General features: G+C 41.2%; 1 protein-coding gene across 6 annotated transcripts in view; it reads right to left on the bottom strand.

The window, feature by feature from the left end:
- Nucleotides 1-6,008: 6,008 nt before the first annotated feature.
- The window catches only part of MYPN (myopalladin), a 179,174-nt gene continuing 169,562 nt past the window's right edge, over nt 6,009-15,620 (bottom strand). For all 6 annotated transcript variants that reach the window (XM_075000208.1, XM_075000212.1, XM_075000213.1 and 3 more), the window contains one exon: nt 6,009-14,663. In XM_075000208.1, coding sequence (XP_074856309.1) covers nt 14,494-14,663 — 170 coding nt within the window. In that variant the 3' untranslated portion in view covers nt 6,009-14,493. The remainder of the gene's footprint in view (nt 14,664-15,620) is intronic.

The following is a 15,620-nucleotide window of genomic DNA, read 5'->3' as shown; positions in this document are numbered from 1 at the left end:
TGAAAGGAATTATTTCAGCAACTAGGGAACTTCTGAGGGACAAGAAAAACCAGCACTAGAAACTGTGCCCTGATTTGAGAGAGTCTTCTGAATAGTGAGAATGGTTGGACTCAAAAGCCTTGTTCTTGCAGTTTTTATTCTAGAAGAATTTTAACAGAAATAAATTATCAAAATTTTGCTCTTAGTTGCTATGCTGGCTTCCCAGGCAGCAGTTGACACAGATGAAGTTTTACTGGAATAAAGGCTGCAGGACTGGGCTCTGCTAAGCCTATGTTTAGTACTTACACAAATTTATTTTTTCGTATTTTGTGAAGAACTTTGTCTGGAAAATGCTCTCACATGTTATAAGATCACTGTACCTGTGTATCATGCATCAGCAATCCTCTTCTTAACCTGTCTTTTCAACAACAGGTATAGTAGATCACCAAAAGGCTATTTTACTTCTCATTAATTAGATTTAGTGCTTTTCTTTGTGCTGGTACTTTCCAGTACTGAGTACTGGCATATCGACAGTCCTAGCCATGGGAGTGGCTGGGAGGGGTGGTGGGGAGCTGGCTGAGTACGGTCTCTTCTTTTTTTAACAAAAAATTCACTGATTAGATTACATATGTCAATGTATAAATTGTCCATCAGGAAAGCATGTATATATATAGGGAGCGAAATTCTGCCCTCTTGGGGTGTTCAGCCCCTCTTAGATCATGCTACTGACTGTATAGACATTCTTAATAAAAAGAAGGCAAAATTTGACCCATGACTTTTTTTTTTATCACATTGTCCAGTTCATGCTGTATGATATGGATACACTGAAGATTGTTTTCTTACTAGTAAGTAGGAGATACAGGTACATAAATTCCATTAGTATTAATAGAGCAAATGCTCTACTGATCATGGGTGATGGGTGAAGCTGCAGCTTGAAGAGGCGAGCTCCCCAGCCTATGGTCCCGCTCATCTCCATCCCTGCTCTGCATAGGTTTCCCCCCAACCCCCATTTTCTTTCTGCTCACCCACTCCAGCCAAATCCCTGAATCCAAATGTAGCAAATGACATTTGGGAAAAAAAACATTCTTCTAAACTTTCTTTCTAAAGAAAAATGAGCTTGTTTTCCATTGCATGCCAGATTGTGCAGACTGGACATGCAGAAGATACCTAATTAAAAGTAATAAATTTGGGAATAAAAAAATGTCAGTCAGAGGGGCTTTTAATGTACTCTGAAGCTTGTGAGTGATTTGTTTGCACAAGCTTTCTAGTAAGGGCAAGTCAGTTGTCCTGCTGAATGCAGCATTAAATATTATGGAACACATGATGTAGCCATTCTCTGTTTTCTTCATCAGTATTTCTAAGTTGATTTTGTATTTTAAATATACCGTATGCCTTTGTAAAGTACTTGTTCCAGATTACTACATATTTAAACTCACTGAAACAAAGACATTATTTGAAATTAATCAGTCAGAGAAGCTTAGTGTGTTCATAACAGACTTCATTGCTTTGAGAAAAAAGGAAAAACTCATTTATTGTGTGTGATTTTCATAGCAAGACATGTTTATGAAATTTCACGATATATTTATGTTAGAATATGTTTCCAAAGATTTTAGGCATAACAAAAGATTTTATAACTTATGCTATATCTAGACTGCAGGGTTTTGTTGACAAAACGGCCGTTTTGTTGCCTAAACGTATGGAGCATCCAGATTGTGAAGTGCATTCTGTCAGCTGTGAGAGAATGCAGCGCTTTTGTCAAAAGCCATACCTCACTTGCCAGGAGAAAGAATGCCACTGTCGACAGAGATCTATCCACAAAATGCTGGTCTGGACGTTCTGGGTGGCCTTATATTGACAGAAAAGTCCTCCGGGACACTGGGCAGGTGTCCCAGTGGACACCCTGTCCACAGTGATCAGCACTCTATGGTTCCTGTCCTCGCCCTTCTTAAAGCTGAAGGGAGCCCTGAGAACCCTGTGGCAGGAAGCTGAGTGTGCAAGCAGCAGAGCTACCATCTGCTGTGTCCCATGCCCTTACAGCTGCACTTTCACGGCGAGCAGCAATGGCTGAGTATGGTCTCCCTTGCAGCCTGCAAGGTCCCAGGACCACCACCCTCAGGGTCCAAATGGAATGCCCTCTCTTGGAGTGGGGCAGAAATCCAGGCTTTCCTGGACTTGTGGGTGAAGGAGGAAAATGGCTCCAGGATCCCAAAGCCAGGCATCAGAATGCTGACATTTATAGCAGAATAGCCACCACCCTGGCCAAACGGGGCCACCCCCACTGCACCCTGGAGCAGGTGAAGGCAAAGGTGAAAGAACTGAGGCAGAGCTATGTTCGGACCCGGGACTCTGCCTGATGCTCAGGGGCAGGATCACCCTCCTGTCCCACTATATGGAGCTCAACACCATTTTAGAGGGGGTGGAACATATCACCCCCAAGCCTGAGCCTCGACACAGGGCTTGAAGCCTCCACAACCACAGCAGGAGCCCCCCAGCAGGAAGAGGAGGAGGCATCTAAGCCCCAACCCCCAGTGGAGCTGGCCTCGGAGGCCAGCAGCCTCATCCTCATCCTGGACCTAGTCCCCACCAGCTAGGCCACCTCCCAGGCATAATTGGAGCTGGGCAAGGCTCCCTCTGGTGAGTTCCCTGTGCGTCACACACCCCAGGGCATGGGAGGCGGGTGCAGATGGGGCGTGCTGCGAGCATAATTCAGCCGCCTGAGGCCAGACCTTGGGCAGCAGTAGTGTGAGCCACCCTCACCCACCAGACAGTCCCCAAGAACATGTGGCATCCTACTGCCAGGCTCACGGGTGGCTGGATGAGTCCCAGGCTCAGGAGGGGGGCCCTCCCAGATCCTGCCACAGCTGGAAGTCGGTGCATCCAGTGTAGGGCCTCGTGAGCCACAGGTGTACGGGGTATTCGGCATCGGCCACGATGCAGGGGGGCAAAGTGTTGCTGGAGGGCTGGGGTGAGCCAGTGGCACAGCTCCTCAAAGATCTGCCTGGTCAGTCTAAAGTTTTGCAGCCACTGTTTGTCACCCATTCTCCCAGCACGAAGTGGTCCCACCATTCATTGCTGGTGGGGTACACCCAGCGTTGTTGAATCAGAGCTAGGAATATAGAGTATGTAACAACTACAACTGTGGTTATACCTGGAGAATGCCCACCGTACAGTAAGTACTCAGTCTGGATGGGCCATTGGAAAAGGCAGTGGGTTCCTCCCTGTGCACATGACAAGCGAGCCTTGGCTCATGGTTGCTTTAACACTGCAAGTTTATGTTATTCTGTCACGTGGTATGAAATACCATCTTGAACCTGCTGGACCAAGGTTGAGTGGGTGGGGAAATGCCCAGAGAAACTCCTCCTCTAGTGTTCCAGGTGCAAGACCCAGGGCAACCCCCACAACTACACCACATGCCCCATCTCTCACCCACACTGCCCGTTTACCCTTTCCCTGACCAACCAGGCCAGGGATTACCTGCAGTAGGGTGCAATGGCAGCAGTAGGAGCTGTGAGGGGGGTCACCTCCCATCAGTCCTCACCCACACTTACCACATGGCATGAGCAGCAGCCTGCTTTGCTCCACTGTGTCCTCGTGGTCTGCTGAGCCCTGCTACTCTGTGGGAGACAGCGAGCAGAGGCAACTTCCCACTGCTGAGGAGAAGTGGGGTTCAGTGGGCAGGGAGGATGAGTCAGAGTAAAGCAGAGCAGGCTGCCACTGGCGCTGCCCATGTGGTAAGTGCAGGGGAGGGGCAATTGGAGGTGAGTCCCCTGCTGCTGCCATCGCTCACTGCCACTACTACTTCCTGCCCCAGGTAATCCTCCCCCATCCTGTGTATATGACATCTGCTGCAGCTGCTGTGGGGCCCCCCAAAACACCGGGCGGTTGCCCTACTTCATCCTATTGCAAGGATGGCTCTGGGCTGGATAGTCCACATTGTTAGTTCTTCACTGAATCCTGGTGGAGAAAGTCAACTTAAGATACACACTTCAGCTATGAGAATGGCACAGCTGCAGTCAACGTACCTTAGGTTGAATTTCTTTGCCATCCCCGCAGTGAGAGGTCAACAGGGGAAACTCGCCCATCAACTTCCCTTACTCCTTGTACCTGTGAGAAGTACCAAGATTGATATCAGACCTGCTAAATTGAACCCCAGAAGATCAACCACTAGCACCCTGACCCGGCAGTAAGTATAGACAAGCTCTAAGATGCAGAATTTCTGCAACCTGTCTAAAACACCGTTTAGGGTGACAAATTGCTATTTATAATCAGATTCTTTTGTAAACTGAGATTGTGTTGGATGCTGATTTTGCTCAGTAATCTGCTTTGTTGTGTTCACTGAGCTTTTGTAATCAATTACAATTCATCGTTTGTAGTTAATAAACGTGGTTTTGTTTTCTAAAAGACAATATAATTTTGAGTTTGGTTTCTAGAGGGTATATGGACAAGAGTGCTGGGCAACCCCCTTGCTGAGTACTCACACAGAGAACTGATTGCAGACTTTGTGTGGTTGCTACACCTGCGTGTGTGTCTAAATTCTGAAAGGGGGCTTGAGAGCCTGTCACAGCTACACAGAGTAAGAGAACCCCCCACTGGTGTGACAAGTGGGTTCTGTGGGAGTCAGCAGATTGGGTAGAACTCTGAAATGGGGTCCAACCCTTCATGCAAGGATTGAGTCTCAGCTTTCCAGTGACTTATTGCGTAATCTTAAACCATTTCACCTTTGTCTTTCTTTCTCTGCTTATTATGGCTATGTCTAGATTGCCGAGACCAGTTGGCAAAAGATATGCAAATTTCACTATGTATTTGCGTATCATTTGCAGATAGTTCTATCAGGAAGGGCTTTTCCGACATTTGGCCCATTCACATGAGATCAAATGTAGGAAAATCCCCCTGTCGATACATCACTTCTTCCTCATGGAATGACAGAGATGTCGACAGAATGCTCGTGATCGGTAGATCTCTTCTGAGAGATCTGCTGTCTGGACACGAACACTGTCAACAAAGACTATGAAGCCTGTCATCTAGACATAGCCTATATATCTGCATTTTCTATTGAGATTGTAAGCTTTTTGGGATGGAGACTCTCCTACTGTGCATGCACCCAGTGCTTAGCACAGTGGAGCCTCAGTCTCACCTAAGGTCTTTAAGTGCTATTGAAATACGACTAATAGTAATAGTAAAATGCTGCTAGCCTTATTCAGACTATAATACTATGAAGCCAATGGCATAGAAACTCTCTTGTGTAGGTAAAGTGAGCAGAATTAGATTTATTATATACACAGGTTGAACTTCCCTAAACCACGACTCTTTGGTCTGGCAGGATCACACATTCCTGGGCCAGAGAGCCCTGGTGGCCTGAAGTCAGGCAGCAGAAGGGCCAGCAGCTCAGAACACAACTGGGCTGGAAGTCAGAGACGCTGCAGCCTGGCAGGGTTAGGAGCTGAGGCTGTGAAAATTGCAACCCAGCAAGGGAATCAGGGCCAGGGCTGTGGCAGCCAAACAGCCAGCTGAGTAGAGGCCAGCAGCAGGGTGGCTGGGTGGGGCCAGAAGTTGCACAGGTGGTGGGCTGAGGGGCCAGTGGCAGGGGAGTTCTCCTGGTCCAGGAAATTCCGTTGTTTAGGACTGGTCAGGTAAGAAGAATGCTGGACCAGGGAGGTCCAGCCTGTTCTATGAGAGCATAATACCCAAATTTTCCCACAGATTGTTAAGCAGAATTCTCCACTGTTTGACTGGGGAAAGTAACTGACATGATATGGACCAATAAACAGTAGCTTAGAAAAAATGCCAACTAAGCAAACTTTGTTTTCCAATACATTTTACATTCTGTTACTGGTAATGAACACTGCTTATATCTAGGTGTCCAGATTTCTCAGCACTGTTTCTATTAAGAAGCTTATTTTAAAGTGTCCCTCATACTAAAGTTATAGATTTTTTTTAATTCAGTAAGAATTTACAGACTAATTCCTTTTAATGTTCGAAAAGTTTGTATCCATTCTACCGCTGCAAGAAGTCCAGAAAATGACGTAATAATAATAAACATTGATTTATTGAAGAAACAGTCCAGTTCCTCTACACAGGTTTACCTTTAAACAGTTTGGTTTCAACCACTCATCTTGGCACACACTTTTAAAAATTTGTAAGTACTTTTTAAAGCAAAGATTAATAAAACTGCAAGAAAACATTGCTTAAAACAAGAAAAAAATATAATTTAATTACATTTTTTCTACCAGATGCCACCTTATGAGTGATAGGCCGTGTGCACCATGATTTTTCCTAAGTTGTAGTTTAGTCTTAAAGTGTACAGAAACCTGGCATGCAAAATGTTATGTTAATTCATACAGAAATTACTCAGAGTGATCACATGGTTTACATCAAGGAATAAGAAGGTCCTGATCAGGTTCTGAATTTATTTCCCACGCTCAGCCATGCTTTGCAGTCCATACTCATATTTTTTGCATTTCAGAATGGTGACTTTAGATTTTTCCAGATTTTAACTAACATTTAGAAAGCCATGTTTCACCATCCTCGTAAAGGGCTCATACCATGCCATCAGTTTCTGAGTGGAACTTCCCATTGATTTGAATGGCAAACTGTGCATAAACTGATGATGTAATTTGGCCCAAGATTTCAGTCTGTGTTATACAGTAAGTGGCTCTGTGTAGCTGTGATGGATTCAAGAACAAGTATGTTATTTCACAGTAGATTATGCAGCTGGCTAGTACCTCAGCACAAATGAGAAGACATGAGAGACTAACTCTTGTTCATGGAACTATAGCTGACTTACTAATGTAGTGCTTAGAATATTGCTTCTCAACTGATAGGCACAGAGATGGATTCAATTCAAGTCATGCAGTAATAGGAAAACATGGGAAAATAAGAGTAAAATCAGGTTTAGCAAATATTCTGGAGCATATCCATGGTCTTAATTTACATCTATATCACACCATCCGACTTCCCTCCCTATTGGCTTTACACATGAAATGTATTTCAAGTCAACGTGAAGTTTGCTAATAGGCCTCTTAATGAAAATGTGCTGAATCAATTACAGTAAAAATCCACTGAAGGAAGAGCAAAATGCTGTACAAATTGAACCTCTCTAGTCGGGCACCCTCAGGAACTGACTGTTGCTGAACCAGAGAATTTACCAAACCATGGGAGGTCAATATTGTCTAGTGTCTTTATCAACACTTCCGTTGCTTACTGGGCTCTTAGAAGACATTTGGGGGTAAATCAGAGCTAAATAACAACACAGAACTTTGGGGGCTTGTCTATAGTAAGTGGAAGATAGACCTGGTCAGGATTGACCTTCTGGAGTTCAGTTTTACACATCTGGTGAAGATGTGGCAAAATCAGTCTCTCTGGAGTTGGCAGTCGACCCCTGTACTCCATGCTATCATGTGGAGTAAGGGAGGTTGATGAAAGAGTATAGAGTCTAGGTCTTCACCAGGGAAATAAATCAGTTCTGATGTGTTGATTCTAGCTATGCAAATGCTGTAGCTAGAATTGTGTATCTAAAATCAACTTATTTGCCTAGGATAGACTTATCCTGAGATCCAGGATGGGTGGCTGTAAACAAACTTATGAGACCACATGAAACTTATCTACATCCATGATAATTGGACATCCAGCTAACTAAAGTAATGTCAGACCATGGATGTTGCTGGACCAGAGAGTGCCAGATTAGAGATAGTTATTGTGTGGATTTTGTATTTAACTAGCTTACTGTATTTCTCCATACTCTCCAAACAGAGGGAGAAATGCTCTTGGCTACAAAATGCTTGAGAGGTCCAAAATTCTCCTCTGTATTGACAAGCTGTAGAGGAAAGTTAGGAAGCCTCCTGCATGTCCTTGAGCCACGCTCTACAATGGTTCACTCTCTGGGAGTTCTGGGAGCAATTTCTGCAGGACAGAGGAGTAACATGACTAGCAGAGTCTCTAATTTCATGGATTGTCCAGTTCTAAACCTTCTAAGGCACAATGGACTTTAGTAGCTAGTGCAATTCCTGGATGGCCAATGGCCACAGGCTAACTGAGTGTCATGGCTTGGGGCTTTCACCTGCAAGATGCTGAACACTCCTGGTGGTTCAGCCAAGCACTTAGGCATGTGCTTAACTTGAATTATACAAGTCATTTCATTGATTTCTCACATTAATACTCAAGTGCCTGATATTATGCATATGCTTAACTGCTTGGCTTGATGGGGTTAAGTGTGCTCAGCACCTTGCAGGGTGAGCCTGGGCTGAGGATAGATTCCATTGTCTGTCTACCCCTGAACTGGTCCCATGTGCAAAAGCCCATTTATTTAGATTTTAGTGGAAGAGATGAGAATTACACCTACAGAGCAAGAGCACAAATTAAAACAAAGGCAATTTCAGCAGAAAGATTCACTCCTAGTTGAAATGCATCTAATGCATTTATTTTTAACAAAGGCTACTTCTGTACATCACAATATGACTGCTTGCTAGAAGCATGGCTAATATACACTCATCTAAAAGCGTTTGTACTTCTGAAAATTGGGATTCTCTAGTCCAGCAACATCTGTGCTCCATGGATGCTTCTGGACCAAAGAGTCCTGCGTCCAGAGCCAGTGGCAGTGAGCCATCATCTGGTGTTCAGCAGCTCAGCTGGAACAGGAGCCATCGGCAGTGGGACCGGCCCGGGCCAGAATTAGAGCTGTCAGTAGGGTGAGGGGTGGCAGGGGATCTCCTCTGGTACAGCAAATTCCCTCATTCAGGACTGGTCAGGTCCCAAGGGTGCCAGACCAGTGAGGTCCAACCTGTAGTATTTAGGTTTTTCCTCCAAATGGGTGTACTCCCACCATTATTCTGTGCATGGAGTCTCCATTGATATAATTAAATCTTAAAAACAAGTCTTGAGGAGACCTGTAGTCCATGTACATGCTTTTTCCAAGAATTCTCTGAAAGTATATCAAAGAGACACACTTTGATATGTAGCGCTAAAGCATTTATTTAAATGGAATGAGGGACAATACATTATTGAGGAGTCAAACTTTTGTGTGCATTTAAAATATATTTTAAAATCTCAGTATTAAACACTTTCTTCCTGTTGAGGACAACTCAGAATCATTAGACCAAAAATCCTTTTAAATAAAAAAAAGGAAATATAATTTTCAAGTCTCAGAGTGAACATTTTCCTATTCAAATTAATAAGTGATTCAATATTGAATCATTTGTTCAGTCTTTAACAGAGTATTTTATTAGATCCACCTTTGTGTATTTGTTCAGGCATTGTTTTTAGTGGGTACCAGAGATCACTTTTTGGAGATTGTTTTAATGCTTCTGGCATTAACAGCAGAACTGAGTTCTTTTTTTCCCTTACTTTTATTACTATAGGGTGCTGGGAATTGGAACTGTGGGTTTTACATGTTTACTATTTTGAAAGCAAAGATGCAATTTTTCTAGAATTCCATTGTCTAGATTTTTAAACAAAAATGTGTCCACTTGAACTACCCTCTGAAATACCCTGGATATGTGTGTTCACATGTGTGAAGCTATAGGGGTGGAAGGAACCAGAAGCCAAATAAACCTTTAAATATATGAATTTGGAAACACTCTGTTATTTAATATGAATTTTTAGAGTCATTACATGTAATTGGTACATGATTCAACTTAGTATTGTCAGTGCTTTTTGTCTGCTGGTACTTGCTGGTATTGAATACCAGCACCTCTGCAGCCCCAGCTGCAGGATTGGCTAGGGGTTGGCGTGGGGTGCCAGCTGAGTATTGGCCCCTACCCCCCACCCCCCCTTTTTTTTTTAATAAAAAGGCACTGAGTATTGTAATTATTAAATGGGCATTTAGATGATAATTTACTGACTTGATTGTGAATATTCTGCCATGGATTTTTGTTGTAGCCTTTACTGAGTAAGATAATAGCGTACCTTTTTTGTGGAAGATCAAATTAATTACTATTCATTAAATAAAACACGGCAATGAAATGCCAAGCAAGCTGTTCAGGAAGAAAGCGCAATCACAGAATCTCTAATGATATCTGACACTGTGACTTTACATACAGCCATTCTTCACATAGCATTAACTTCTCAAATGACATTACACACATTCTGTGATCATTCACTGTTGCCTTCTTCAGTTTACATAAATTTGCTTATTGAGCAGTCACCAACACACATGCTATCTTATGCCTTTCACTACAAAAATTTCAAATGCTGAGCATAATCAGACCTTTTAGCATTAATATCTGCATCTAAACTTCCTTTTTATAGTCCCATTTTGGGCTCATTGTGTGCAGAGCAGAAGGATTCTGTACTAATTAACAAGAGTGGGAATTAACTTCTTAACATACAACCAATTTTGGCCAGAACAGTCCCCTTTTTCAACCCTGTCACGTTACATCCTGTTTGCTCTTGCCAACTTGAACAGTTGGTTGCGGCAAGCAGAACAAATTCCCACGTGAGTCAAAGTGGGGTTTGAAGGAGGGTGAGTAGTGGGGCATGGGTGTGCAGCTTAGGGCAGCCGCATGGAAGGGAACTAAACCTCGTGTAGTATCCCATTTTCCCATTGGGAAATATGGTCCCACTGCTTAACAAAAATGAATCTATTTGGTAAACCTCTCAGTATTTTTTATACAAGTTTCTTATACTTGACAAAATTCTGTTGTCATTCAAATAGCAACATTTCCATTTAAATGAATAGGAATTTTCTTGGATTATAGGCAACAGAATTTGATCTACAGGTGCTGTGGCAAGTTTAGGAGCAGACTCTGATTGCATTTATCCCACATATATTTAAGTATCTCCGTTGACTTCAATATTCAGTGTATGCTAGTGTGAATGAGATCATGGTCCTTCTCTAGTAAAAAGAGTAAAAGATGGGGTTGTCCATTGCCAGTATCTAGTTTGGCTTAACTTTTCACAATGCCAGGTGTCAGGCACCTCTTCTTGAATAACCAAGGATCAGCCTTTCCTCCTTTACAGCACTTCTTCTAGCAAGTCTTTCAATAATACCTGCCTCTTCACTCCTCTGTCAGAATAAAGAAGCTATATGTTGGAAAACAGTTCAATACTTGACATTCAGCTTAGCTGTCATGGGTGTGAATCCCTTCCCATTCATGGTGATGTAAATCAAGAGGGTCTATGGTGATGTCAGTGGAATCACACTGGTGTAAAACTGGCATAAGAGGGAAGAGATTCAAGCCACATATTTTGTCTGTGCTCTTTGCGTTTGTTTACATTGTATGTTCTTTGGTGTGGGGATCTCATCTTCTTCTGAATTTGATAAAGCTATGTGAACATTTACTACTGTTAGTAATACTAATAAGTATTATATTATCACCAATAATACAAAATCCATATGGTGTGATATTTATGTGCACTACCAAAGTGAACACACTGCTTTTCCGGTCTTTCAAACTCTATGTAGAAACTAGGTCACATGATTGCTCTTGGATCTACTACCTGATAAAGGAGGATTCATATATTTCTTCTAAAACTGCAAAGTTTGTGCAGCTTCAGTTTTAGTTTATATTGTTTATGTTATTAAATAATTTAGTCTGTATACCTGGCCATCAAGGATACAGATTTTTATAAGTAAATATCCCATATACAGATTGACAAAATATTTCCATTGATCAACTGAAATTTACGTGAGGCAAAGAAAAAAATGATGCTTGGGAATTAGAGTTTGGTGTAGCGATACTTATTTTATATACGTTGACAGTTTGTGTTTCAAAAGCTTTTACTTTTTGAATCTTAATGTGTATTGTTGTTAAGCAATTAGTGTCTGATCCCCCTAATTTTCTGCAGCTTTGAAAATTTAAATTGACATCAATAAATGCTTAAACACACATATTTTGTGCAACTGTGGAAATTTAAATCTACACAATTTTTAAAATGATTAAATATTGTTATCCATTGAAATCATTAAAAATAATCAACTTCTGTTATGTCCTAAATATTCAGTAAAATTTGCGGCAGTGCCCTCTAACTTCATTATTCCTATGTATATAAAGTGCTACAAATTTCTATAAAATTTTATTATTTTGGATCAATATCTCTTCATTTACACAGCTGAAATAGTGGAAGGTTTCAGAGTCGTAGAGGGGAGAAGAATTTGGCCCTTTTTAAAAAGAAACTCATAAACGGCATTAATTTAATTTACAAAATCAGATTATTTTCTTTTTAGAAACACTATAAAGTGAACATGAAGATTTGTGAAGCTGCCAGATTGATTGTCAGCACCACAGGTTGAAGATCTATTTCTTTAGATACAATTTTTTAAAAAGTAGCCAATAATTTGGAGAACCTCAATTTTAGGTTGCCCAATTTGGGAAACTTTGTGTCAGTTTTCAGAGCTGCTGAGCACTCACAACTCCAACTAAAGTCAGTGCTCTCAATCTTTCCAGACTACTGTACACTTTCAGGAATCTGATTTTGCTGTGGGGAAGCAGAGTGAGTGTGTCTATTGAGTGCTCTTGGCTTCCCTGTGGCTCCTGTCATGGCAGGGAATGGGTGGGGGACAACCTGGCTGCAGACCTGTGCCAGGCTCCTCTGGTAGTCCCTGAGGCTGTGTCCCTCAGGGTTGGATTGCCATGGGAGGGTAAGGGTAGGGTAGTGGCGGAAAGGTGCAGGATATGGGGTACAGGTCCAGACATGCCCCTCTGGCCTGTTGGTACTCCCAACTCGGATTGTACAATTGCTCTGGCTGGTGGTGGCCTTCAGGCTGGGAGTTTAAGACGCTTGCACTAGAATCAGTGCCTCACTTTTGTTGACCTTAAAGACTACAGGGACCTTGTTCTTGTAGAAAACCCCTTAGAAGGGTGAGAGTATTCAGTTTTCCAGCTCATTCAGTCTTTGCTGCCTCTGTTGAGGTAGTAGTTTATAACATTGTGGTGATGATTTTTTTGTGTTTTGCACTCCACTAAACTAGGGAATACTCCATTGTCACACATGTGCTTGATCTAAACTAGATGGCTCTCAGAGAGTAACATATAGGTTAGATTTGAAAATGACCAAATAGTGAAAGGCTGTGTATGCCCTTCCCATTCACTCTTATACATTTTATTTTCATGTTTAGTGCATGTATACTTCTAATGTAGGCACGTGTATTTGCAGGGGTGATTTATTTTTCTTTAAAGTGTAGTTTGTCCTCGCTTTAATGTCTTTTTTTCTTTCTCTGAATTTAGTACCTTTAAAAAGAACCATAAGAAACACTGAATTGAAATTATAGCTTCTGTAAATGTGATATTTAAGCCCCCTGCATTATTCTAGTTAGGACTCCATGGCTGTCCCTGATCAAGTTTAAAGTAGTGGGTTAGAACTGCTGAAAATAAAGTCCAAATCATGGAGCTCACCAAAGACTGACATGTGCAGGAAATCATCATATACATTCTAAACCTCTAACCATTGGGTCAGGATATTGTCAATAAAATCATGTAGAAGAGAAATATACTAAAAAATGTTTTAAGTGTTGTTATTAAATATTCATTTTTATAGTCGCCCTATAACATTTCCTGCTTTAGCTAATATTTATCAGGGTACAATACATAGTTTAACTGTTTATACTAACCAGTATATTTTGTAACTATTATAACTTGCTTCTTTGCATGTTTCAGATGCATTTTCCCTCTTTTAATAGTAGGAGCGCTAGCTATAAATTACAGCAGGCCACATTTCCTCCTGAGTCAGTTATGCAAATGAGTCATGATATGAGCTTTTTTGTCTGGCCATGTAAAAAACTCAGGTGGAAAAAGAGACTTGAATTTGAAAACTATACAGTTACAAGATCACTACTCTGTATTTAAAATCAAGGAGTCAGTAAAGCTAAAAAGGAACAAATATGAAGTATATATGGAAATATACAGAAGTTTCAGCTGTGATTTCTATAGTATGTGCTTCATACAATATAGGAAGTTTAGTTTAATAAGTTAATGTCCTAGGCACATGCCTTATATTTTACTGTATGATTCAAAACCCCAGGGGGACACAAGACATGGTGTATACACACACACACACAAATATAAATACGTACTGTATATAGTTGTACCTCCATGAAATGCTATGCTTATCTAGTCTTTGCTAGTATGATCATATATAAAACTTATATTCCAACTTTTCTTTTTTTCTTATGCAAATTATTTTAGGATTACATTCAAAGTCATTCTTTATTATCTATCACAGTGTCAGTCCTTTCATTGGCAGTATCTAATTATACACCACAAATCCTTTACTTGGATTGTTACAGGAGCTTTAAAGGAAGCACTAAAAAGTGGTATTGATTTGTAAGTGCTAAAAGTTAGGTCTTTTCACTCTGAGATTCTCAGAAAAAGACATGGTACTGAACTTTTTGTGCAACACTATACCATAGTCATCCTGGTGCAAAATACAATGCAAACATCTTGTACAATATGTAACTTGCAGCAGTTCCAGCAGCATAACACTTACTAAAAACAAGTTGCTTGTAAACCTTGAGTTTCTTGACTTGTACCTTCTTTTTTATAGTTCTAGTATTTCTGCAGGCATCATTGGAACTGTAGATTTTTAAAGTTCTTCACTTTCTACAATGCTCTGGGTTGGGGATGAAAACAACTTTGGACTTTCAACAGCTGGAAAGGCAGAAAAAATGTCGAGTTCTTGACCAGTGAGGCTTGCATACCGGCTGCCACTAGGTCGAAATTTTATTGGTAGTGGAATCTGTTGGTGCCATTGTGCTGAAAAAACAAAGAGAAAACATACATCCAGTGAAGTCAACATTTATTTTAATTTATATATAAAATTTCAAGGGAAATTTGCACACCCATTTAAAAAATGCTGCTTTCATGTTTTTAGATGGGAGCCCACCTCAATACGTCTTAAAAAAAACCAAAAATATTACCAATATAGGGTCTGTTCCTTCATATACTCTCAGCTACAGTGCTTTACAATGATGCAAAGTCCTGTTGGAGCCAATGGGTGAAATCCTGGCTCTACTGAATTCAGTAACAAGATTTCCATTGACTACAATGGGACCAAGATTTCACCTACTAAGCCTACTCCCAGTTTTAAGCTCTACAGTCAATAGCTGAAGATTGCGGATCAGTGAAATAGAGATCAGCAAATCCAGAAAACTCCCTCAAACTGTGATTTCTCTTTCCCTCAGATTGTCTAGCTAGAAGCCCGAAGCCTTGGCATCTCACCTTTTCATGTGGCTAGCGCGCGAGCGCTGGCTCACTCTGCTGGGGTGGTGGGGAACCCGAACCACTGAGTTAAATGTGAGTGAGGGTTGTGTGTTTTTGTTTGTTTGTCTTTGGTTGTTACACACCTATGCTTTTGGTGACTGTGATTATGAATAAACTATCAATTTATCATCAGACCCTTAAGCAAAATAAAAGAAAATATATTGTTTTATGTAATTATAAATCCAGTTGCTAAGAATAGTTAGATTCAGTGGTATTAACATACAAATACATCTGTACTTGCACATTTAAAAGTAACATTGAACCTTTTTTGAAGTTAATAATACAAATTGAACCACTGTCATCCAACACCCTTGGGACCTGACTGTTGCTGCACAAGAGAATTTGCCAGACCACAGAACGTTAATATCGAATACCATATTACCAACACTTCCACTGCTTACTGGGCTCTTAGAATACATTTAAGGGTAAATTACAGCTAAATAACAACAC

Source organism: Carettochelys insculpta, chromosome 7 (genome assembly GCF_033958435.1).
Source record: "Carettochelys insculpta isolate YL-2023 chromosome 7, ASM3395843v1, whole genome shotgun sequence".
NCBI classification, from domain to species: Eukaryota; Metazoa; Chordata; order Testudines; family Carettochelyidae; genus Carettochelys; species Carettochelys insculpta.
Note: the sequence above shows the minus strand (reverse complement) of the source record. Positions and strands in the feature narration are given on the sequence as shown.